At 37.9% G+C, this 27692-nt stretch overlaps 3 protein-coding genes across 4 annotated transcripts in view; 2 read left to right on the top strand and 1 right to left on the bottom strand.

The window, feature by feature from the left end:
- slc39a11 (solute carrier family 39, member 11) overlaps positions 1-3792 on the bottom strand; it is a 142693-nt gene extending 138901 nt beyond the window's left edge. For both annotated transcript variants that reach the window (XM_084434994.1, XM_084434995.1), the window contains exons 1-3: positions 3669-3792; positions 2839-2951; positions 1867-1905 (exon numbers count right to left, since the gene is read on the bottom strand). In XM_084434994.1, the coding sequence (XP_084291120.1) occupies positions 1867-1905; positions 2839-2946 (147 nt within the window). In that variant the 5' untranslated portion in view covers positions 2947-2951; positions 3669-3792. The remainder of the gene's footprint in view (positions 1-1866; positions 1906-2838; positions 2952-3668) is intronic.
- Positions 3793-7423: 3631 nt separating this feature from the next.
- Positions 7424-10854, top strand: LOC311305630 (somatostatin receptor type 2). Its single transcript, XM_084433434.1, has one exon. The coding sequence runs from the start codon at positions 8087-8089 to the stop codon at positions 9113-9115; it is 1029 nt and encodes a 342-aa protein (XP_084289560.1). The 5' UTR covers positions 7424-8086; the 3' UTR covers positions 9116-10854.
- Positions 10855-16312: 5458 nt separating this feature from the next.
- Positions 16313-24540, top strand: sstr2a (somatostatin receptor 2a). Its single transcript, XM_084434855.1, has 2 exons — positions 16313-16714; positions 19111-24540. Exon 2 carries the CDS (start codon positions 19178-19180, stop codon positions 20315-20317), a length of 1140 nt encoding a protein of 379 aa, XP_084290981.1. The 5' UTR covers positions 16313-16714; positions 19111-19177; the 3' UTR covers positions 20318-24540.
- The last annotated feature ends 3152 nt before the right edge of the window (positions 24541-27692 follow it).

Genomic DNA, 27692 nt, shown 5'->3' with positions numbered 1-27692 from the left:
AGGTGGGTGGATGGGAGGATGGATGGATGAGTGGGTGGGTGGATGGATGGATGAGTGGATGGATGAGTGGATGAGTGGATGGATGGATGGATGGATGGATGGATGGATGGATGGATGGATGGATGGATGGATGGATGGATGGATGGATGGATGGATGGATGGATGGATGGATGGATGGATGGATGGATGGATGGATGGATGGATGAGTGGGTGGGTGGGTGGATGGGTTGATGGGTGGATGGATGGATGGATGGGTGGATGACTGGGTGGGTGGATGGGTGGATGGATGGATGGGTGGATGGATGGATGGGTGAGTGGATAGGAGGATGGATGGGTGGATGAGTGGGTGGGTGGATGGATGGGTGGATGGATGGATGGGTGAGTGGATAGGAGGATGGATGGGTGGATGGATAAGTGGGTGGGTGGATGGATGGGTGGATGGGTGGATGGGTGGATGGGTGGGTGGATGGGTTGATGGGTGGATGGATGGATGGATGGGTGGATGAGTGGGTGGGTGGATGGGTGGATGGATGGATGGGTGGATGGGTGGATGGATGGATGGATGGATGGGTGAGTGGATAGGAGGATGGATGGGTGGATGAGTGGGTGGGTGGATGGGTGGGTGGATGGATGGATGGATGGGTGGATGGGTGGATGGATGGATGGGTGAGTGGATAGGAGGATGGATGGGTGGATGGATAAGTGGGTGGATGGATGGGTGGATGGGTGGATGGATGGATGGATGGGTGGATGGGTTGATGGGTGGATGGATGGGTGGATGAGTGGGTGGGTGGATGGGTGGATGGATGGATGGGTGGATGGGTGGATGGATGGATGGGTGAGTGGATAGGAGGATGGATGGGTGGATGAGTGGGTGGGTGGATGGGTGGGTGGATGGGTGGATGGATGGGTGGATGGATGGATGGGTGAGTGGATAGGAGGATGGATGGGTGGATGGATAAGTGGGTGGATGGATGGGTGGATGGGTGGATGGATGGATGGGTGGATGGAATAAAATCTCTTGCGCGCATCCAAGGCTGCATTTATTTGACAGTATTTTGCTGCTTAATATTTTTGTGGAAACCGTGAAAGATTTTTTTTTTCCAGGATTATTTGATGAACAGAAAGTTCTATGAACAACAGATAAACAAAATAGAAATCTTTCTATATTATAAAGGTCTTTACTGTCACTTTTGATCAATTTAATTATCAAAGTAATAATTTCCTACAATAATTTCTTTTCCAGTATTGTAGCTCAATATGCGATTTAAAAGACAAACAGTCATCAAGTACAATCATATTTAAAGGTCTCAATCTTTAAGAGGAAAATACTGCGCAAGACTGCATTTAAACTAAAGATTGAGCATCATTATAGTTCTCATTATATGACTCAAATGTCTTGAACATGCATGCAGAAAATAAACATTTATTCACTTTATTAGTTTACTGGATTTTAAATTACAATCTACAAACCATGCATATTTAATGTCAAGGAAATTATATTTTTCATTTTCAATGCAAGATAATTTTCCACGGCCCTTCAGGCGAGCACAAAAGATGAATTGTGAAATAAGAGTTCTGCAAACCTGATGCTGCATTAGATATTCAGGAAAATCAAAACGAGACAGTGTAATTAACTCTGGGTCACAGATAAATAACATCTATTCTTCTCTTTTTTGTTGTTGTTGAAGAAAACATGCCCCTGCCTGCCCTTACCAACGAATATCAATTATCTGTTTTATTGTGAAAAGAAAAAAGAGATGTGTGATGGTGACACCAAAAGAATTTAAGGCAAAAAGATGAAGAAATGATGGAGACATAAAGCAAAGAATGAGAGTAAAAAAATAAGGTTTGCGGGTCTCTTACCCCTGCCGCAAATCCCAGACTGCCGTCCAAGATCCGCTTCTGAGAGGAGGAAAGAAAAAAGATTTTAAAAAAATACAAATTTAATTAAAAATGAAATAATATTCATTTAAATAATACAATTATTTTTTAAATAAAAAAATAAATTAAATTAAATTAAATATATATATATATATATATATAGTAAAGAAACAGTAGCAAAATTTCATTATATGCTCTAGTGAAAAATAAATACACCAAAATGTGATTGAAATACATTTCATGCTAAGCATTCTACAAATAAATGTACAGATTTATGTACTTAATAAAAATACCCTGCAATTGCACTTTTGATCTACTAAATTGATATATACTTAAAATCTGCTAAATTGGAACAAATCATTTTGTACTTAATGCACTTTAGTTTTCTAAAGATTTACTTGATTGTGCTAAAGTGGAGCTATTGCAAGAAAGTATACTTTTTTTTAGGGTACACTTTAAATATCTTGCATGCAAAGACTGATATTATACAGAGATATAATTATAATTAGTGATTATTATTATTAATTAAAACACATTTTAGGCTTAATAATAAGAAATGTGCATTGTGCAATAAAGAAGTACTCCAAATAAAGTTTAATTATAATATTTACATTAGTAAGTCTCAGGTTATATGCCAGTAAAAACATTTATGGGTTAGTATGAAATAAATGTTTGTCTGTTTTTTCACTAAAGTGGATAAAAGTGATTAGTACATTATTCAAAAATACCTGTTTCTGTGTTACACGAAAAAAAAGAAAGCCATTCCCCAGACAGAAACATAGTGTCGGCCCAGATCCGGGCCACATCTGGTACATGCGGATTCAACGCGTATCAGATCTGGGCCGACACTATGTTGCTGTCTGGGTCAGAATCAGATTAAGAACGACATGAGAACATAATGACAGAAATGTCATTTTTTAAATGAAAGCTTGTTTCTTTAGAGACCCAGCTCACCTGTCTGCCAGAGAACACGAAGACCAGAGCGGCTCCAGCTGCCGTGAGGCCCCAGGTGAACAGGGTCCCCAGCAGGGCCTGAACCACAGGACTGAAGCCTGGAAGCATGACGCCTGTGCAAACGAAAAACAGACAAGAGACGATGCAGATGCAGTTTATTCGTCACGGAGTTGGGTGTGAACCAAATCCTGTTTATCCAGGATTCCTGTAAGCACTGGAGATTAAAACAAGCCCTAACTCTAACTATTTGGATGTAGAATTAACATTCACTTAATGACATATAATTACAATAAATATGGTAACACTTTATTTTAGTGTCCTTGTTATGCATGTTACATGTAGTACTAACTATAATTTATGCATAATTGCATGCAACTAACCCTAAACCAAACCTAACCCTATACTAAGTACATTACAAATATTACTCAGCACTTAAATGTATAATTACACTGTAACACGGACCTCTTAAAATAAAGTGTAAGCGATACAATATATCTAGACTAGTGTCAGATGTGTAAACTTATGAGTGAGTGCAGCACCTGTCATTATGCTCAAATCAACACCAAAGCATCGGAACAAACTGATATTTTATTTGATAACTGTTAGAACAACTATTAAACAATCTAGTGTGATATGATAAAGTGAATGCAGTGCCGAATAAAGTTTATCTGCTACAGACTATCGTGAACTTCTGCTGCATTTAAACATTCAAACATTTCAAAAACAGAAAGTAAACGCAGCAATAGCCGATTTTTGGTTCGTTTTCATTCATTCTTTGACATTTTTACCTCAGCATAGAGTATTTGTTATTGAATAGTGATAGTACTTACTGTTTACAGGCACCAACTGAGCCTCTTCACTTCCTGCTTCCCTGTACACGTGTCTGTGTTACGGCGTAAGCCCCGCCCCCCTCGAGCTCCTATTGGGTTTTTAAGTGGCCACGTCAGCTGCGTTCCAACCTGGAGCCAACAGGTTATGACAGTTATGAGACAGATGTTCATTTATTTTGACACTTCCCTTATGTGGTTTTTTTTTTTGTTTTTTTTTTGGCAAAATGTACTTGTTGGAAATGTTGATGAAAATTTGTGGAAATATAATTTAACATTCATAAATGCAAGTTTTTTGCATTTAAAAATGAAGTGAAGCATTACATTCAATATTGCCTTCGAAGAAACAAAAAGCTATTCGAATTTTACAAGCATGTTCACTCTTTAAAGTATTCCTATAATACTGTTTATACCTCCCCCTAGCATTTGAAATGTACTGTATTGTATTCTATCTCTATTGTTTCTATCTTTATCTCTATCTCTAACCTGAGTTTGCATAGGTTAATCATTTGTACAGGAGTAAACTCGTGGATAAAATTCTTCAGTTGCTGTACCTTTGCCTCCATGCAAGATTGTTCTGGAAGAATTTGGAAAATTATATTGGGAGAAAATGGTGTGTTAGCCTTTTGGAAAAATGAATAAAAAAGCACTGAAAACATAATCTCATAAAGACCTTTTATATATATATATATATATATATATATATATATATATATATGCTTTATTTGAACATTCGGTTTACAGTGTGAAACAACAAAATTAGAACATAACAATCAAATTATTAAGAATAACAAAAATATAAAGAAAAGTAAAAGAAAACACAAAACAAACACAGACCTACAGTAAATAAACGAGAATGGGGAAAAAAGAAAGCGGGCATTTCTTAAATTAAAAGAAATTGAAACAACAGTTAAAAAACAGACCTTGTCATTTACTTCTTGATATGATGACGTCACTTGCTGTATGAAGTCTATATACAGAAAATGAATCAAATTAACTATTAAAAATTGAGTATCATGTGCTCTGATATTTTCACGTTGCGAGTTCGAGTCTGAACCCCTTTCAAAACATTTTCCAATCCCTTCAATGATAAAATTATAAAATGTATATTCCAGCATAATCAATCTCTTCTTACTACTCTTTTATCTTTTCATTTTTGTCATGTGTGTGCTCTAATTATTAGTCCCTTTATATTTGCTCGTATTACTCTCCTTTTATCTTCCATCTCTGTTCTCGTTCTGATAACGATTGGCTTTCTTAGAAAAGCACTGGTTATGTCTCCTTTTATCCTTTTATGGTGAGCAGATTTTTGTTTCTTTCATGACAATGTGATTCATGTCATATGAACTGCTCGTGTTGATCTTTAAGAAGGCTACTGTGGCTTTTCGGCAGCTCGTACACAGATTTGTCAAACTCAAGGTAAAATGCAATAAAGCATCACTCTACAGGAGATTCACTACGGCAAAGTGCATTTGAGTGTTCGTAATTCAGAGCCATGATAAACCATAAGAAATGAGATCAAAGAAGAGAGATGTAAGATAAACGGGGAGTAATTGCAGTATAACTGAAAAACAGAAATAATGGAGATAGTTAAAGAGCACATTTCGACTTTAAAATACTGCTTTTATTTGTAGGTATGAATTACCATTCACCTAAAGGGTTAGTTCACCCAAAAAATGAAAATTATCCCATAATTTACTCTCCCTCAAGCATGTGTATAAGACCTTCTTCTTTCAGACAAACACAATCAGAGTTGTATTGCTGTAGAAATATCCTGGCTCTTCCAAGCTTTATAATGGGAGTGAATGATACCAGATTTTAAAGCCCAACACATCCATCCATCATAACAGTAATTCATATTCATTAATTCAACAATAATTCATTAATAAAGGCCTTCTGAAGTGAAGCTAAGCGTTTTTGTAAGAGAAATATCCATATTTATAACTTTACAATCACGGGCTTACGGTAACTAGTTCCGGGCGGAAAAGTGACCTCTGACCCGACGGATGACCTCTGACCCGACACATGATGTATTGATGAATGCAGAAGTGCAGAGAATAGAGCAAAACAAAACACCGGTCAGGAATTATAAGTCTAAAATGAGAGTTTTTAAGGAGAAATGTGGGAGGAGTTTGAGTTGGCGTCGACTCTCACCTGAGCTTACGCTACGCCTTCATCCTGCATCATGTGTCAGGTCAGAGGTCACGCGTCGGGTCAGAGGTCATGTGTCGGGTCAGAGGTCACTCTTCCGCCGGAACTAGACTAGCTTTCAGCCATTATAGTCAGTGATTACAGTGTATAAAGTTAAACGCATGGCTTCACTTCAGAAGGCCTTTATTATCCCCCGGAGTCGTGTCGATTACTGTTATAATGGATGGATGCACTTTTTTGGGCTTCAAAATCTAAGGTACCATTCACTCCCATTATAAAGTTTGGACATTTCTTAAAATAACTCATTGTGTTTGGCTAAAGGAAGAAAGTCATATACACCATGGCTTGAGGGTGATTAAATTATACAATAATTTTCATTTTTGGGTGAACTTACCCTTTAATGCTAAGCTCATATATAATCATTGTACAATCTCTGCCATTTTTATGTTATAATACAGTATATCTATATGCATAAGAGACTCAAAAAGTTCAGAGTGAGTGCAACACTTACAATTAATGAGATGGTCCTCACTGCAGAACACGAAATCCAAACCCACCCCTAAACCTACCAATCTCCACCCCTTAGATCTGGATCCAACTCCGCCCCCTGGATCTCGTGTACTGCAGTGAGGTGCTACTGCATTTCCTAAATTATGCTTTAATTTGATGACTGTTAAAACAATCTATCAAGTGATATTAAAAACCAAATGCAGTGCTATCAAATAAGACTATCATGCCGTATTTAAATACCAAATTTTTTAACAAATCCATTTCATTCATTCATTTTTAACACATATTACAAAATGCTGTTATGTTTCAACCCATGTTTGGGTCAAATATGGACAAACCCAACCGTTGGTTTAATTTTTTTTATTAAATTCCAAACCCAACAGTTGGGTTTGTACATATTTGACCCAAACATGGGTTGAAACTACCCAGCATTTTGTTGAATGTACCTCAGCATACACTCTTTTACTAATCAAAGAACACGCATACAACAAAAGCATATAAGACAAAGGAATAAAGATGAGAAACACAGATGAGACCAGGAACGTGCATTAAATCCTTTTGAATTAAAGGTTTCAGAATATCTCCAATCACGTCCTGGTTCTTCTTTACAATTCTTAGAAACTACAGCGTGGTATTTGTAAAACCGGTATGTTCCTAGTTAAGAGATACAAGAAAACTCAAGCCCAGAACAGTGAAACCAAACGCTTTGCCATGTAGATTTATTGGAGAGGACTGGATACCTGTCTTCAGCAACACAGAGTCACTTGAGGCCCCTTAAACCTCGACAAAAGCTCAGCATGCCAATGGAAACTTCCAAAATTGTAGGAATGATTCATGGAATTGGGAGTAGAATGACCTCCAAAACAATTAGCATATTGCATAATCTCTACTAAAACCGTGCTTGTGGTCAGTGAGGTGAGTGTATATGAGCCTGATCATTACCTTCCTCAAGTTACTGTTTTCCCGCATTTCTTGGGAAGTTCACTGGCATTCCAACAATGCGTGTCAGAAGAGGAACAGGACTAAGGTGATCGCTCATTACTCTTGCCCTTTTATCTGCAAGCGCTTCCACCCACCGAGGCCTTGTGCGCGTGATAGATGATTCACTGACCAACAAACAAAGACAATCAGCCAGAAATATAAACAGTGAAGGGGGGAAACGCAGCATATTCAAACAAGCAGAGGGAGACAGGCCAGATTCATCACTCATCCGATGGGGACGTATTTGTGAAGTGGGTGGCCCGGAGGAGAAGTTGGGGGTCGATCGGCTCAGATTGACCCCCCACTGAACTGCGAGGAAAGGGAGGAAACATAGGGGTGGAGTGACGGAGGAAAACGAGAGGGAGTGAACAAGGGAGTGTGAAAGAAAGAGGCTGGATGGACCTTCTGACAGGAGTGTTTAGTTATGAAAACAAAAGTATTGTAACAGATGGCACCCTGGAAACCTCATAACAGCGGATTGGAACGAGCCGGCGCAGCTTATCGGAGTCGACGGATGACTTAGACACATACACACACACACACACACACACACTTTGGGATATATAAGATCTCCACAGGAGGGTCTGACACCAACTAGAGTTTGGAGATATTTCAACAAATTTGAACCAGTTCTTTGGGGTGAAATGTGTTTCACCTCTGAAATTTCTTCAAGATCAGATCTTAAGATGGGAAAGTAAGCCTTCAAGGACAAGGTGGAGATCAAGAACTAATCCTGGTTCTTGTAATACGTTTGAACTACAAGGACTACAAGACCAGAAATGGAAACGGCAGTGCCTTTGGGAATGTTTTACGACAACGTGTCGGTTCTAGGTGCCGCGATAAACAACGTCTACATCCAGGAGGACTTCGACGCGTTCAGCGTCACCATGGCCGTGATGTACCTGGCCGTTTGCATTGTGGGATTGGCCGGGAACTTGCTGGTTATAATCACCATCCTAAAGCTGGACAAAATGTCTTCGGCGACCACCGTCTACATTTTCAACTTGGCTTTGGCTGATGGACTTTTCATGGTAGGACTCCCGTTTATCGCTATCCAAAACTTCCAAGACCAGTGGATCTTCGGGGATGCCGTTTGCAAGCTGGTTATGGTTCTAGACGGCATTAATCAATTCACAAGCGTGTTCTGCCTGACGGTAATGAGCGTTGACCGTTACATGGCGCTGGTAGACCCGATGCGATTCGCTCGTTGGCGGACGCCACGACGGGCGAAGATCATCGCTGCATTAATGTGGTTTATCTCTCTATTTCCCGTGCTTCCAATGGCTATTAACTTTTCTGCTACCTACGGTTTGTGCACCGTTGACCCTCATGTCGCATCTGACACCTGGTGGTTGACCTTTCTTAGCTACACGTTTGCATTGGGCTTTGCTTTGCCCTTCACCGTGATGATTGTGTTTTACACGGCACTGTTAGTGACTCTGAGAAACGCCAGAACGCAAACGTCTTCTTCGCTGGAGAGTCACAGGCTGGAGAAACAGGTTACTAAGATGGTGGTGGCGGTTGTTTTGGTGTTTGGCGTTTGCTGGCTGCCGTTCTACGTCTTCAACTTTTGCTCTCTGCACCGAACGGATCTGGCGCTGGATTTCACTCGTGGCTTTGAGTTTGTGGTGCTGCTGTCGTATTCGTGGAGCTGCGCCAATCCAATCCTGTACGCATGTCTGTCGGAAACGCTTCGAAGGCATTTCCACGCCCTCCTCTGTCCCCATAAGAGCTCGCCGACACACTGCGACCGAGACACCGAAGGCTACGTCCTGCGCGACACCAACGCGCAAGGCGTGTTAGCTTAGTGCGTCTGTGTTTTAAAGTCCCCCTGTGGTGAAAATCAAGCTTTTAATGTTGTTTATATGTCTATGTGGTGTTTTTAATATGCTTTAAGACAAACCATGTGGAAACTCATAAGTCGACACCATTGCTGAGTATTTTCTCCTTAAAACTGCAGTGAACCAAAGACAGTCTCAAAAAAACGGTGTTTCTGACGTCACAAACTACCTTGAAACCAATCACGTCAACCTGTCATTAACTGCGAACCAGCAGGGGAATCTCCAGAGACGCTAGGATATTTTTCTGTTAATATGAAAAATCGGGTAGATTTAGCAATATAGCGGGTGTATGATGTGTATTACGGTGTTATGATGAACTATATGCCTTTCTCCACTGACGTGCTGTTTTGTTCAAAGCGTTTCTGATGATTGTGAGAAGGCAGACTGAGATGGAAAACGGGAACATAGTTTGTGTAACATCCTGAAGAACTGAGAACTGATAAGAATGTAAAATGTGTACCTTGAAATGCAATGTAAGTCGCTTTGGATAAAATGCATAAATGTAAACATTAGCAACACATTATTAGCTGTCTAAAAACATAGTCAAACAAATGGCCAATCAATAATCATATTAATTACCGTTATGTGTCCGACGTTGTAAAGAGCGACAGCATTGTGGAGCGTTTACCTCAGTCAGTTGGCCGAGTGAATCTCTGAGTGGAGGCGGGGCTAATTAGCATATTCATGGCTCGGCGTATATTAAATGAAGCAAGGCTGTAGAGTTGCATCCCAGCTATTTTAAGGTATGAAGAATTTTTTCCACAGTAAAAAACGTTTAAATATGTGATTTTGGTGATCAAAGATGAGTTTTAAGGGATAAAATGATCGACTACAGGGGGACTTTAAATATGTTGCAATACATTCCAACATAAATCCAACGTGTTTACTTTGTAAACAGACAATCCTTAATTGCTTTCTGCGCCACATTCGTGTAGTGCAGTTTAAAGAATGAGCCTGTGAGATTGCCTTACATGAGCAGACTGAGGCATGATAAGTGGAAGCACAAAAGCAAAGTTGACGTGGTTGGTTTCCATGCAGAGGAATGGCCGTGTTGTAAGGACGATTATGCCATTTCTGCCCTCCTGTACGAGTGCTGTCAAATTGATTGTGGTTTTCTGGATGATGTCATGGTTGCCATGGCATCCAGCTTGGACCAAATATTTGAGGATTTTTGTGTGACTGTTGCTAAATAACACATGAATAAGGAATGTGTTTGTGAATTTGTTTGAAAACAGTTGATTTATTGATGCTAATAGCCAACACTGCCAAGTGACCATAATGCTAAAATAAATGTAATTATTAATAACACATGGCCATGCATATACATACATACATACATACATACATACATACACAGGGTAATGTTTTATATTTTTATTTTTATATATGTTTTGTTACCATTTTTGGAAATATTTGTTAAAAATGTTTTCTGTTTGACCAAGAAACCAAAAGCAATTATTCTTTTTTTTTTTTTTTTACTTTTTAATAATATATTCTGAATGTATTGTAATATATTATGAATATTATAAAACAGTAATTTACCCTTGTTTTATCACAATATGTTATGCTGCTTATGCTTTTATGCCAATATTTTACTTTATTGCATGTATAGAATATTTGCATATAATCATCCAGAACATGTTTCTTTTTATATTCCTGTCTACATATGTAAATTATCATTGTTCATAAACATTAAAATGTGCAGCTAATGACAAAGTGTGTAATTCTCTTTGTTCATGTAAGGATAGCCTGCATTATTTAAACATTTATGAATCTCTGAAAAATCTCTGTGTGTGTGTGTGTGTGTGTGTGTGTGTGTGTGTGTGTGTGTGTGTGTGTGTGTGTGCGGAAGTCGTCAAAGGAGTAAGTTTTCAGATTAAACTTTAAAGAGAAACAAACGTGCATTCAATTCGTGCCGTTTCTGCTTTGAAATGTATAACCGCTTGGATTTTGCAGAGAAAAATGAATCGTTCATCACATACAAGTTTGACTGAGGTTGGTTTTAATATCTTGACAGAGTTGAGCAACGTCTCACAACACTTCTTTGGCTCACATCTGTTATAAACATGTTGTTTTTGCAGCAGTTTTATAGGCAGCCAAGGTGCAATGCAAGCCTATAACATACCTTTCCTTATTCACTATATGCCTAAAGCAGAATCTGGAAGCATAAGACTTTAATCATCAAAATAAGGGGATGACCACACACATGCACAAAATGTACTCGCACTCATTCTTGTCCATCATCATGTGAAAAAAAAGACTAAAATGCATGAGACAGACTTGGTGGGAGACAGTACGCTTAGATTAGAACACTTAAAATGCTTCATTCCCGTGTACAAATGTAGGAAAATAGCATCCCATGACTCCATGATGAATATGTTTTCCTAACGATTGTCAAAAATGTATACCTCTGACATAAAACAGACGGAATCTAAGCTTATCAAATCTTCCAAAATAAAATGATTTAGATACAAAATTAGACGGTTAGGAATTGCTCTCACGCACGTTATGTACCAAAACAATTTTAAATAACATCTCTCCGGAGGTTATGAGATCGCATCCCTCATTACTCTGATAAGCATCTGTTATCCCACAAGTGTCTAAATAGAAGATTACTTATTTTATTATGAAATAACGCATTCAGAATCAGCACATCATTGAGCAAAAATATTCTAAACGAATCAAAAAATATAATATATAACATGAATAAATATAAATATTATATAAAACGTATTAGCAAATCTTGGCTGAGGAAGCGTATGAACACTGTAACTCAATTTAAATGCATATTGCCATGAAAAATATATATAATTTAATTCACAGTCCTGGTTTTTGGGGCTGTTCTTGTCCTTTAACCCTCCAATAATCCGTCCAGTTGACAGTGCAACATACTCTAGTCTAGTTAACACAACATTTGACCATTTTTACACAACAAAACTGTCCGCCAGTTCAGCTGTCTCTTTTATATCCCTGATGACCCGGCTTTGGCTCTGTGCCTTAGAAAACAGCCCATCTTTATCAGTAGTTATCACTGTGCCTATAAACTGACAAAAGCTTTTAATTGGACCCTTGGGCGTCACATGTCCGGTCCAGGCCTATAATGTATAGGTTTGAAACATATCAGGCTCATAATGAAGAGATTAGATCAAATCAAGACAGTAAGGCTTCTGGGGCTTAAAGGGTAATTCATTTAAAGTGTTAGTTCACTCAAAAATGCGTCGTGTCAGAGGTCATGTGTCGGGTCAGAGGTCACTCTTCAACCGGAACTATAGACTCGCCTATACGGCCGTTACCGGAAGCCAGTGATTAGGTATAAATATGGATATTTTTCTTACAAAAACGCATGGCTTCGCTTCAGAAGGCCTTTATTAACCCCTGGAGTCGTATGGATTACTGTTATGATGGATGGATGCGCTTTTTTGGGTTTCAAAATCTAAGGTACATTCATTCCCATTTTAAAGCCGAAGAGCCAGGATATGTTTTAATAAAACTCAGATTGTATTCGTCTGAAAGAAGAAACTCATACAGTATACACCCATGGCTTGAGGGCGAGTAAATAATGGGATAATTTTCACTTTTGGGTGAACTATCCCTTTAAAAATGAATTGCATTCAAAATTATGTAAAATAATTTACCATTGAGGCGACTGTGATACATGTTATCAAAAGAATAAGAACAGATTTATTTATGTGTTTAAAAACAGAGGTATTTAAAATAAGAACAGATGTAATGGAAACATTATGGAAATGTTACATGAATTATCACTCACTGGAGTTAGTGTCCAAAGTCCATTATATTTTTGATGATTCAAACAGTGCCCACAATAAGTAGTAAAATACAAAAAATACATATTCATAGAACTGTGTGTATTAAATGAGGCAAGGGTGTCGAGTTACATTCAAGATATTGTAAGGCATGAAGAATTTTTTTCAAATAAAAAACATTTAAATATGCCATTTTGGTGATCAAAGATGATTTTTAAGGGATACAAATTACTGACTACATGTGGCACTTTAAATAATAATAAAAAAAATGAATAAATATTCAGCAAAATTAAGAACCTGTCTGAATTCTGAGATTCGTGTGTTCTGTTTAACACAGTTAGATCACCGTTATGTTTGTCCAGCCCAAAAGCACATGTGTTGAAATGGGAGCCCTTATAATAAATGAGACGCGAGTCTTCCACTCTTCCACTCGACTGCGACCTGTTGGTGTTCTCCTGCTGGGTTCTCAAATTAACCATGGCCTTGTGGACTCCAGCTGTCGTAAAAAAAAACATGTTTTACACTCTCGATGAGGTTTATTCAATTTGTGGAGAATTTTGTCATGAACATTTCCACCATGCAATATTTCACCCCACACACAACATTGGTGGAAATGGCATTTTAAACATTTGTTGGAATAAAATGACACACTCCTTTGGAAATTACAGCATTTTATGCGTCCTAAATACAAACTAATTCAGTAATATGTTCACAGTTTCGAAATAAATTGACAAAATTGCTTACAAATGATGCACAATAAAAATATGATGCACAAAAAGTGACATTTTTCACACATTTTATCTCATAATTTGTTTCAAGCGTGATGAAATGATGTATTTTTATGGTCTTTAATAAAAGTGTTGTTTGTTATTTGTGTAAAATTATAAATACGTATTGAAATATTTTATGATTATATTGATTTTTTGGGGTAATATTTATGTTTCTGGCACTAGCTTAAATTAATCAAATATGTAAAAAATAAAATAAAAAATAAAAATTGATAAAGGCATTGTAAAAAGTATGTTTTAATAAAAATCAGCAACTGGGACATAAAAGTGCCCAATAATAAAAAACACAAAAATGCTTTGCTTTCTCATAACTAATGCATAATCCTCTCTATTTTTACCACACACCATCCTGACAAGAATTTTCCCCATTTCTATTAGGCCTTCTTTTATCAGCTTGAGGAGAAAGGTTTTCCTCTCACTGTTGCCTTTTTCTTAGAACAGAACATATATCCATTTGCTTAGAGCTTTATAACAAGTTTAGACTCTCTATGTCAACCACTCATCAAAAATAATGGATGTTATTTATTTTTCCATACATGTTTCATTTAAGTCATTTATCATTTTGATTTATTTAACCCTTTTTGTCAAGTTAGGTCTGTTTATTTTCATTGCCACAGTTTACCTTTCATCAAGGCTTTTCATGACTTATCAGCCATTGACCTTTAACCCCATATATTCAGTTTAACTACGAGCTGTCCAAGGTGAAGGCTCGTGGTGTGTTCACTTCTCTTCTTTTAGGATTGAGCATTTCAGGTCTGTTAAAGCAGAAGATAACCAATCTCAGGAATTTCTGTTAAACGATAATGAAACAATTCATTATTTGTCATGCAATTTTTCATGTACATGCCTGCAATTTTCATATAGAGTGAGTTTTTTTTTTGTCTGAGGTTAACTTAAGGTTTGTGTGTGCGTGTGTCAGACAAGTCCATTTTCTGACCCTTAGAACATAACTGTCACGGTTAGCTAAGATAGGTAGACGAAGACAAGCAGATTAAGATCAGTATACACCTATTTTAATGACAGTTCTCCAAGCGGCAGACAGGCAGGATAAAACCAACCATACATAACAGAGATCGGACAGAGATCGGACAGGAGGAACTAAATAGCAAACACAGATGATGGTAATTGACAGGACACAGGTGATACAGATCAACTAATGATGGTAACCAGGGAGACAGACTAGTGGCGGGAAACTGAACAAAGGAACATGTGACAAATGACAACTAACTGAGTTTACACGAAGGGAAGACGCAGATATTTCCCTGCGGTTTGGCCTCTCATTTATACGAAAACCCTGTTTTTATCACAGAAAACGATTATTTCTAAAAATTCCGGCCAAAGTGGAGATTTCTGATAACGCCGGTTATGTGTTGCCGTGTCAACTGGGAGAAACGGGGTTTTCGGTTCTCAAACGTCACATTATGCGCCAGAAAATGCGTAACGTCATGTGAGCGCCCTAGGAAGTCGCTCGTGTTATTCGTTGTTGTCGATTCTGAGGATTCTGATTGGCTTGCATGGCTTTATCCTTCTCCCGACACTGCCGCCCATAGGTCTGGCATAGTTATGATGGCGCTCGACGGCGTATTTATGTGGGTTGATGTAAATTACAACTTTTGTGAACACGATGTTGTGTGCACGATGTTAATATTGAAAATGGAGGGTGGGAAATATGTGTTTCTCTAAATACCTGGCTATGTGTAAATGTGGCCTAAAAAGTCCATGAACACAGACACAGTGGTGACAATAATATTCCATTATTGTTGTTTTGCTGTTTGTTTGCCACTGTACCTTTAAGAAACACACTCCAGAATGTGAATTGGTCACGTGTTGATATGTTTGACCAGTTAGTCAAGATTAGTTTGTTTCAGCAGTTATTTGAAACCGATTCAAAAGTGTGAATTAGATTGGTGCGCATGCACTTGGTTTGATTATATGTTCAACCCCTTCTGCTGCCCGCGGGCAATTGTCACATGACAAAGATGGCATATTTCAGATTGCACACTTCCACAGGGTCCTACAATAGAAGAATATGACTTGAAAAGTAAACCCTAGCTCCCTTTATGTTATTTTTTTATTTTCTAATTTATTTTTCTGCAATGCACTTGTGCACCTGATCCTACTATCATATATTTGTTGCCATGCTATCTGTACATGACATATTGTTCAATAAAAAAATATTTAACAAAACTTCCACAGGGTCCTATAAGCCAGTCGAGGGATTTCCATTAAGATGAAAGAAGCTTTCTGCAAGTTGTAGAGTTTTCATAGTGTCATTTTCAAAGCTTGGCTTCGATAAATGGTGCAAGTTTTAAGTTCACAACCATTTAGCATCAAATTCTTTTATCTCAAAGAATTGAGGGAACATTTGATTTCTCACGATATGGCTCATTTAAAGTCTCTGATTTAATTCCCACGTGCATTTAGGCTATTTCAATCTGATCTAATTTTAAACATCTTTTTTGGGGAGATTCATAAATTATTATTTTGACCCCTGACATATTCCCGTATCCTTATCAAGACCACACAGCAAAAAAACAACTGAATATAGCCTTTCATGTCGTTTAGATTAATGTATCTGCGCAGGATATATATCAAGGAAGCGCGCGCTCGACGGATCAGTAGCTCCATCTGCACTCACACTCGTGCTCGCGCTCCAGCAACACACCAGACTGAAAATACCAAAGGAATTCGACTGTTGCCCCTCGAAATTTAGTTTTCATGACTTAAATGTTACGTTTATTGAGTTCAAGTGCGTCATGCGCTTCTAAACTTCTGTTTTAGTGTATTTTCTACTGAAATAACGGTAATTTGTTATCTGAGGAGAACTGTCGTCCTGACGCACAAACGGACACGCGCGGGTTTATCAGGAGGTGTCAAGCGCGAGTGACGGTTATTCTTTGCTGGATTTCGCGCTTGTTCGGACAGTTTTGCGGTAATATAATGGTGGCAAATGGAAACATGTGAAGCTGTTCATATTCCAGGAATGGATTTCCAAAGGTGTCCCATAACTACAGGTAACTATACAGGCAAAAATGTAATAGGCTACATCAGATAGTTTAAAATTGTCTTTTTTACAGCATACCAATTCACGTGGCATATCTGTCAGCGTGTTATTGACGGTTTAACATTTTTATTTGAGAAAAAGAAAGTATTTATACATTTACATCACATTTTAATCATTTAGCAGACGTTTTTATCCAAAGTGACTTACAAATCAGGAGAATTACAGATAATCAGCCGGCTACACGTTATTTGGTAAAAGACGTGCTTAGGTAAAATACTAGTTAGATCTTGTCTGTTTTAGCTAATGCCAAAATAATGATTTTTTCCCCCCACTTGCTATAATAATCCATCATAAAAAGCCTATATTTTACACAATTTATTTAGACATGTCGTGTACTGGCTGAAAATCACAGTATAGCTTAGAGATCTGAGTCGGAAAACATAATTAGGCTAATTGTCTATTTAATATGGCTATTATAGCAGACTGATCCTTCATTGAGGTTTTGAATAAGAAACTAAGTTATATGATTTGATTTCAGTTGGGTGTCTGATATTTTTCTCAGTTGAAGATGTTGTGATATTGTGTGGGATGATGGAGACCGGCACGATTTGGATGGATCACGCAATCTAAATAGAGAACAGGACTGCAGTAGCCTTCACTTTTATATTAATTCATTCATCCGAGCCTTGAGGAGCTGTACAGCTAAATTAAGTTTGTGTCATTTGTTAGATTATCTCTTATATGTCAAATATTCATTCTGTTTGCTCAGTAAAGATCAATTAAACCAATATGTGCTAGGGCAAAAGTCAATGAGCTGTAGAAACCAGACAGACAAGGTAAAGTCCTTGTTTATCCAAAGTTGCAGATCAGACCTGTAAGCAGTATTGATTATCTATCTGCATGCATGTTACCCGCTTTCCATTTTCACCTCATTTTTTACTTGAATAATGCTTTTATTTAAGCAGAACGGATACAAATCCAGTCTACTTTCTCGCGAGATGCTAATCAGAATTCTCCTCTGTGGTGATTATACCCCATATTGCAATTATTGTTTGAGATTCGTGATTGCTTCATTCATGTGTCTTGCTCACTCATGTGAGTTGTGGGATTCCTAAACTTCAGTATGCTGACGTAATCCAATTTGGGGGAGTAAACAACCTTGACCATTTACATTTGGCTGCATCACGTCTTGTATTAGTCTCAAATGCATGAAGTGACCAAGTGAAAATACTCATAAAGATTCTAAAAATATACAATACTTATGAATTCAAGTTTGGAATATAACTGAAAATGTATTTGTGGTGTGCATGTGTATCTCCTCCTGAACTGTCACTATAACATTTAGTCTGAAACCATTGAAAATAATGGGTCTTTGTGGAGTTGAACAGTTCCCGTCCCGGCGTTGGTTCCGGAAGAATTTTTTCCATTCATTTTCCCCATAGGGATTTAAAAAATGTCTTTAAAAAAGAGTTATAAGTCATAAACCAAGCCAATCAGCTCAGAGGTGAATCAAAACATTACAAACTCTGATTTGATTTAAAAAAACAAAACAAAAAACGTAATACAAGACTGTGAACTTAACGACTTAAGTGAGGGAAAGAACTACAATCCCATGAAGCATTGTGAACAGCATAATCAAGTTAAAAAGGATAAAACTTCTCATGTACAAATGTTTTGTTATTGCAAGATATGCATATAAATATTTAAGTATTTTGAGAGCTAAGAGAGATCGACTTGCAGTTCTTCATGGGAGTGGGCGGAGCTAAAGAGCCAATTTGGCACGTGTCGTTTTTTTGTGACTCACTGATTGGTGTAATTTTCTGTACAGCATCATGGGTAATGTAGTTTTCCACTAGGAATTCAGCTGTTAAATATTATTATTTAAAAGATAACCTGAAACAACGGGGCCTGACAGCTTAAACAGAAGCAAATGCCATGGATTAACAACCTCACAGCTTACAGCAAGGCTGTCTTTAAAGGTTTAAAAGTTATCATTCAAAATCAGTTTCCATATGGAGAAAAATGAATGGAGTGTTTACTTCCGAAACCCAACTCTCTTGCCATCTGGTTCCACGAAGAACCTTAAAAATGATTCACAGTAAGAAAAAAAAAAAAAAAATTAAAAAAAGGTTCTTTGGGGAACCAAAAATGATTCTTCAATGGCATCTCCCCTTTTGGAAACTATTTTTAAGGATTCAACGTGGAAATCAGGGCTACAGTCAACCATTAATACCCCCAAAAGTCTTCAGTTATGTGTAAACAATTACACTCACATGCAACATCCCTTCGATTAGATTACTTTGATTCGAGACAAATAAGGCATATGTATATGTGATTTTATCGAAATTTGAATAGATTGGTTTGTTAACTCATATTTCCTTCCTTTTTTTTCTTAAATGCCCATAGGTTTCGTATTAAACTGTGGATTCAATCTTCATAAGCCTATTCCCGGTGAATAATAAACACTGCCAAAATGGACACATGGACGTTTATGCCCAATTCCAACCTATCCCTCCCTGACCGCTTGGTGAACAATAGCTTCTTCCCAGGGAACGAGTCTGACTTTGGCCTGGAGATTTACCCTCACAATAGCACGAACCATGGCTTTGACCAGACAAGTTCAGTCGTCATCACATTTGTGTACTTTGTAGTCTGTGCGGTGGGACTGTGTGGGAACACGCTGGTCATTTATGTCATCCTGCGCTACGCCAAGATGAAGACCGTCACGAATATATACATTTTAAACCTGGCAGTGGCGGATGTCCTTTGCATGCTAAGTCTCCCTTTCATTGCGATTCAGCTCTTGCTTCTCCACTGGCCCTTTGGATCCGCGATCTGCCGCGTCGTCCTCACCGCGGACTCCATGAACCAATTCACCAGCATCTTCTTTCTGACGGTCATGAGCTTTGATCGCTACCTGGCCGTGGTGCATCCGATCAAATCCACCAAATGGCGAAAGCCACGCATGGCTAAAACCATTAGTTTGGCCATGTGGAGTGTGTCTCTGCTAGTCAACCTGCCGATTATGATCTACAGCGGAGTGAACTTGAAAAGATACGAGGCTCGGACGTGCACCATGTTGTGGCCGGAGCCACAGAACACCTACTACACCGCGTTTATCTTCTACACCTTTTTCTTGGGCTTTTTCTTACCGCTGATTGTGATCTCCATGTGCTACCTGCTAATCGTCATTAAGGTGAAATCCTCTGGCATGCGGGTCGGCTCCACCAAAAGAAAGCGCTCAGAGCGGAAAGTCACCCGTATGGTTTCTATCGTGGTGGTCGTGTTCGTGCTCTGCTGGTTACCGTTTTACGTGTTCAACGTGACCTCTGTGACGGGAACCGTTCCCACAACACCCGTGCTGAAAAGCACGTTTGACTTCGTGGTGGTGTTGGGTTACGCCAACAGCTGCGCCAACCCGATCCTCTACGCCTTCTTGTCGGACAACTTCAAGAAGAGTTTCCAAAACGTCTTGTGTCTGAAACGAGTCGGCGGCTTGGATGAGATCGACCGGAGCGACAGTCGACAGGACAGGACTCGAATGGTCAACGATGTCATGACGGAAACGCAAAACGCTGCGTTGCTCAATGGAAACCTTCAGACCAGCATCTGAAAATGTCACATGAACTTTGTCCTTTGGCGAAAATCAAAGACTACCTGTCAGAAGCTTCGAGAGATTTAGTATTTAAGATCAACGTTAAGTATCAGAGTTGGATGTCTTTAGGACACTAAAATGGTCCATTTGGGTGAGATCCTTGATCTGATTGATCTCATGTATTTAAGCGATGAATGTAATTTACTGTAAATAACTCTCGCTTTGTTTGGTGTTGCTGTCTGAAGAAATTATGAAGCTGTTGTGTTTTGTTATGCGTGTGTGTGTGTGTGTTCACTTCAGTGCCAAAACTGTCTTTAAAAGTTACGAGATACAGTAGCGCCAATATTCAAGATCATGGCCCTTATTAGATAAACATTATTCACTCTCTAAAGACTTCTGTGGAAACACAAGGCCAAATAGGACAAGCTTCTTATTATTCAAGGCTTCTGTGATGGCCAGACCAAATCACTGAATATAAAAAGGTCTCCAAAACCTAAGAAAAGATGTACATTTCTGTGGCCTATATTTATTTGTTGTTTACTTAGTGAATTATGCTTGTTATATCATACCAAAACCTGATGGTTGCCGTCTGCTTATATCTTGTTTACATTTAAAAAATCTTCCCTCATCAGATTTCGCCTCTGGTTCCCAGTAGAGTTTTATTTTGGTACTGGAAATGCACACAATGTTCAGTGGACGGGGGGAGGAGAAAGATGAGCTCTGTTGCTAAACTTAATGAGCTAATCGACATTTTCAGGCATCATATGAATGCGGCACCAAAAGGTGTAGGCAGCAACATTATGTCAAGAAACCTCCTTTTGATGGCATTTATACAGCATCACGTGGATCCTTCATGGAGAAAGCAATCCAATTGCACAGTTAAAATGGACTATTTGATGCATATTTGTATGTGCTGTGTGTTGTTGCTGAATTCTATAGAAACCAGTTGTGAGTTGTGGCTTTAAACGCTCACTAGGTTTTGAAACAGAGCTTTAGTAATTATTATCTGACCTGGAGAAAGTTTAGAACTTTTTATTAATCGCAGTTTGTATCATATCTTTCCCTCGCGGGTCAAAATGACCGGAAGTCCTAAAATGTAACCTTTTTTTTCTTTCTTTTTTTATCCAGAAGGCTTATTTTATATCATTTTGATTATATTATATTTATACATTAGATTTTTTTGTTATTTTAAATTTTATTTACCTTTAAATTACTAGATTTGATCAATAAATAAGAAATAAATAGTAATTTAAGCACATTCCTTTCATTCCTTCAAATTACATTTAAAATAACTCACAATTTCGTGCGTAACTCTTTTAATTCAGCTCAAAATATCTTACAATCTTTGTGGACCTCTTGTGAAAAAACATAATATAACATGATATTTCATGACTCTTGCCACTAGATGGCTTAATAGCTCTATATATGGAGCAAATGAGCTGTTCCGCTGGGTCCTAAAGTCAGTATGCATTCAGATGCACATGTTGACATTATCAAAAAAGTTATAATTTTAGTTTGAATTTTGAGCATTTTTAGGTTTTTCTATGTGTACTGAAGCATTCTCGCATTCCATTCATTTCTAAGGGGGTCAAATTGACCCACGAGGGAAGGATTTGTTACTTTTTGAAATTTTGAAAACACAAACTCCTCGAATCAATTATGATAATAATAATAAAAATGTTTGTATTCGTGGTTCAAGTGCGACATAAGTCCTAAGGTCTTGGACCCCTCTGTTGAACACTCAATATTTAAATTTTGGGATTATTATGGTGTAACCAATAACCATTGGTTGGACTCAATTAACATTCATCAGCTGGCAAATGAGATGAAAATCAATCCTCCTCGTTCCAGTTGTTATACAAACGTTTTGCTCAGTCAGCGAGACGGACAATGATGACAGAGAACGCAAGGAGGGCATACACTGCATTCAACTGTATTATTCATTATTCTGAGAAAAGTATTCAAACAAGTGCACAATCGTGCAACTCTTTTTGCCAACGTGTTGAAGATACCTCATTATAAAACATTATATATTCAGCCTTTATCCATCATTGTGATGAATGCATCCCGTCACACTAATGCTGCAGCATCAACACGGACTGTTCAATAGCAGCTGCTTCAAATTTGCATCGCTCGGAGGACATGAACAACTATTAATTATAAAACGACAATGCAAGTGCCTTAATCACTCAAAAAGACACACAGAATGAGAGGAGCGTAACCATGTGCATTCATTCATTCATAGAGCTTTAACAATAAACCCTCCACCTGAATGTAGGCTACAATCAATTCATCTACTGTTATACACTTGTAAATAAAACACTTACTTTGAATCCCTGTCGCTTAAAGAGCTGTATAATGTGTAAATATTGAGCTGGCATCGACATTTGAGGGGTTTAGAGAATTTTAACATTTGCGAAGGGCTAAAACAGTTCAGACTGAAGAACTCAGTCTGTCCGACTTCTAAGGGCCGAAATCACGTGACGCAAGGTGAGCGCGTGCACGTTTGGAGTATTTTAGGACCGAAACAAACATATGTTGAAACCTGGGGAAGTATTGATGACAGCAAAGTGGTTATCGCAGTATTCGTCCGGTACAATGTGTTCAATGTGCCTTTGACCGTCAGGCAGGCATAGGGTGTGTGTGTGTGTGTGTGTGTGTGTGTGTGTAGTGCGTAGTGCTTTAGTGTTCTGTCTCATGTTAAGTTGTCTATAGTTCCCAGTCTGATGGTGTGTGGGTGCAATATAGCATTCCCTTTATATTAATAACACATTTCAAAGATGTCATTCTTCATCATAGCTGTGTGAACAAGCCTTGAAAAAGTGACTCATGCACCTCTCATCCTCCTCATTAGTTGCTTAGATTGAAGGTTGTGTGTTGCTTTTTCTCTTGCCGTGCATGTGTGTGTCCGGGATCATCTTAACCCTTGCCGTGCATGTGTGTGTGTGTGTGTGTGTGTGTGTGTGTGTGTGTGTGTGTGTGTGTGTGTGTGTGTGTGTGTGTGTGTGTGAGAGAGAGAGACCGGGATCATCTTAACCCTTGCCGTGCACGTGCATGTATGTGTGTGTGTGTCCGGGATCATCTTAACCCTGGCTGTGCATGTGTGTGTGTGTTCGGGATCATCTTAAGGATGAAGCAAATAAACGCGCAGTCATTCCCTAGCTGTTGCTCTGCCACAGCTCAATTTTTGCCCAGTTATTTACTTTAAAGATAATTTATTACAATTCACTCAAGCGGAATAATCCTCAGGTTTAATTAAATGATTCTTCAAACGCTATTGTTGTCAGGTCATTTGTGGAGAAAGCGGGATTGTGTTTTAATTAAAGTCTCCAAAGGCACCGGCGTTCTTTAAGTAGAGAACATTTTAACGGTGGCACTTTACAGTAAGGTCTCATTTGTTAACATTATTTAATGCATTGACAAACTAACAGTGAGCAATATGTTTATTAACATGGGTTAGTTAGAAATAGAATTGTACATTGTTTGTTTGTGTAAGCTCACAGTGCATAAACATTTACTAAATGATAAAATTAACATTAAAAGTCTGTAGAACTATTGTTCATAGTTGGTTTATGTTTATCCTTTTAGTTAACTACTGTTATTAAATGAAACCATAATGTAAAGTCTTGCCTTTAAAAAAAAAAAAAGCAAAATAATGCACATTACCAACCTGTAATATTATGTTATTTGTGAGGTGCAAATAGGTCATATTATAATTAATTATGTAAAGTTGTGTGTATGCATTTGTGTTTAAAAGTGGCTGGTAATTACTTTTCCTGGGAAATTATCATGTAAAATAATCAGTGTACAAAAACATTACAGAGAAATCAATCTTATGTTTAATCTTGTGCATTCTGAGTCAAATTTACCCTTTAACAAAACTGACTAAATACTGTATTGACACATGAGAAAATCTTGATGTATAAAGATGACAAAACAAGCTTCTTTCCCCCTTCTTTCTTTTTTTTTTCCGATCATTTCTGTTGCAAAATGTCTCCCTCTGTTGTCCAGTTTGGGGTTTGATTTCTATTTTAAAAATGATAGACTTGTGTTAGCTTTATATCTTTTGGCTTGTTTATGGATTATTAAGCATCATGTTCATGACCTGTAATTATTGACAATTGTAGAGAAACGTGTGATCAAGTATCCGCCAACCTTTTTCAGTGTTGTTATTGACAAAAATGAAGTGCATTACATTCATTTACCAAACAAATAAAGACTAATGTGTGAACAATGCTCAATTTGACTTGTGTATGTGCAATATTATGATAGTACTATAAAAAATACAGCAAAAACAGTAATACAGTAACTGTGAAAGATTATTACAATTTAAAGTAACTGTTTCTATGTGAATGTATGTTAAACTGTAATTTATTCCTGTGATCAAAGCTGAATATTCAGCATCATTACTCCAGTCTTCAGTGTCACATGATCCTTCACAAATCATTCTAATATGAGGATTTGATGCTCAATTATTATTGCACTGTAAAATCCAACAGTGATTTTAGTTACTTTTTAAACACTAACACTAACACCAACACTTTTTAGTTAAAGGGATACTCCACTTTTTTGGGAAATAGGCTCATTTTACACCTCCCCCAGAGTTAAAGCGTTGAGTTTTACCGTTTTCGAATCCATTCAGCCGATCTCCGGGTCTGGCGGTACCACTTTTAGCATAGCTTAGCATAGATCATTGAATCGGACAGGACCATTAGCATCTCTCTCAAAAAAATGACCAAAGAGTTTCGATATTTTTCCTATTTAAAACTTGACTCTTCTGTAGTTACATCGTGTACTAAGACCGACGGAAAATGTAAAGTTGTGATTTTCTAAGCTGATATGGCTAGGAACTATACTCTCATTCCTGCGTAATAATCAAGAAACTTTGCTGCCGTACCATGAGTCCAGCAGGCGTAATGATATGACGCAGCGCCTGAAAATAGTCCCCAGCTCAGTAACATCCAACGTGACCGGGACAAAGTTTGTCATATTTTGGTCGAACGGTCATATATTCTCTTTGATGAATAGAACGTTCAAAAGAACAGCATTTATTTGAAATAGAATCTTTTGTAACATTATAAATGTCTTTATTGACCAGTTTAATGCATCTTTTCTGAATGAAAATATTAATTTATTTAATGACTTTAAAGAATAAAACAAATCTTACTAACTCCAAACCTTTGAACGGTACTACATATGATTATTTATCCAGATAAAAGTACTGTAAAATATGATCAACAATGAATGCATTGAACATCAGATGAATCCCCATGTGCCCTGTAATGAATGTTTAGCTTCCTCAAGCATTTCTCATCGTCTGACACACAATGAAACCAAATACATGAATCAATCAATGCAGCGATTATCATCTACAAACTAAGGCTCTTACTGTATTTTGAGTCAACAGGTGTGTGTGTATTGAGCGAGCTCTTCCGGTCGCGATCCACCATCTGTGTGTGTGGTTTGGCTTCACTGAACCCCAGTCACACACACACTGCACTGTCATGCTCGCTCAGACCTTATAATAGGTCTTCTGCTAGTTTCTGTAGGTTGTCTAAGAAACACGCTTGTCTACATGAAGTCTATTTAAAAGAAGTGCAGGTGCCAGGATGTGCTCAAATGAGTGTGTGATCAGTTTCGGTTTTAACACAACAGGACAGAGGAGTAAAGGGGAGCGCGGGGCACAACCTAACACACTTCGGTTTTGGCTCAATTATTAAAAAAATTACACAAATTTGTACACAAGCAACATACACATCTCTGCTACAAATGAACACGTGAATGGATCTACCATTTTCATACAGTTACACTGAAAGTGACTGAAGTACAAATGTGACAACTTGCCCCATATGCGGGGTTAACTGTAACAGACAGAGGGTTAGTTGTAACACTTGTGTGTAACACACATAATTCAGGACTCTCTGTATAGTTTGATATTGTTTGTACATCTGTATAGATAGATATCCATACATCCATCCCTCATGCAGTCATCCTTAATATGGATCAATATCATGGATAGAGATATAGGAAAGGGCTGCACAGTTTTGCAATAAATAAATGAATAAAATCATCAAATATTGTAATTGCAACTGAATTATGTTTGTGTGTGGCAGCTGCATGCACAATTATTATTATTATTAATTACAGTAATAATAATAATAAAAAAAGAGCTTTAAAATCACATTTTAAAGGGTTTATTGCATGAAAAACAGGCTTTTTAATAATAAAAAAAAAACAAGTGTTCAATGCATAAGTTAACAAATGTGAAAAAAATCATAGTCTACTTTGACATTTAAATTCCAACATTGTTTGTGAAAGTCCAACAAAGTTAAATGTGGCAAAATAAATATAGAAATAAATCCTCAAAGCTGAAAAGTTGTGTGTCTCCCTGTTCTCATGTCATTATCGCTGTACACTCGGCGGCTGTAACACTGTGCTATAAACATATAATGAGAAAATGTACTTGCATGGTGTTAAAGCACTCTTCGTCCAGAATCTTTACGAAATCTAATCAAAACTTTCCACAAACCCGCAGGATACAGAGAGAAAAAGAGCGGAAACACAACCTGACCCTGACTAACTGTGTGAAAGGTCCGTGTTACATTTAACCCCGCGTTAGGCTGTGCCCCGCGCTCCCCTACCTGAGAACCATACTTGAGTAAAAGTACAGATACAGCAAAAATGACTCCATTACAAGTCACAAGTCACCAATTCCAATCCGACTTGAGTAAAAGTCTATCTGATTTGAACAGTTCTTACAGTTTTTTTTTTCCAGTTGCTAACACACAATTTTGCAAACTAGGCTGGTTTTATCAAAATACTTCACACAGTTCACAAAACCACACACCCAAACTGCAAAACACCTCATATATCCTGCAAAATGAAGCACTGCAACCAAACCTACACACAGCATTATCAAAACTTTTGCACGAAATGGCGCACACTTCATTCATATTAGCAGATTTGTGTCTAATCAACTACACACTGTTGGGCGTAATGAACAGCACTCTCATGTTTACTATGCTTTGCCATAATCCTAAAATATATATGTAGAAAATTCTTCAGATTGTTCGCACGCACAGAAATATTTGCAGACACACACACACACACATGCTGTTCAAACATTTATTTATTTATTTTTTCACCAAACAAGTCAGTGCAACATATTTACACTGGACTGAACGCAAATATGCTCACAAAAAACACAGTAAACTGAAAAAGATTGAAGTGTTAACAGTTAAGCGTTGAGGTGTTTGGTCAGGTGACACATGTATCGGCCAATCAGATCATGGAGTGCCATTTTGAATGGCAGTGTTTTGAAATGGCAAACGTGACTTTATGTCAGATTGTGTGTGTTATGCAGATAACCGTGTTCAGTGTGTTTAAAAAGTGC

Source organism: Rutilus rutilus (assembly GCF_951802725.1).
Source record: "Rutilus rutilus genome assembly, chromosome: 16".
NCBI lineage: Eukaryota > Metazoa > Chordata > Actinopteri > Cypriniformes > Leuciscidae > Rutilus > Rutilus rutilus.
Note: the sequence above shows the minus strand (reverse complement) of the source record. Positions and strands in the feature narration are given on the sequence as shown.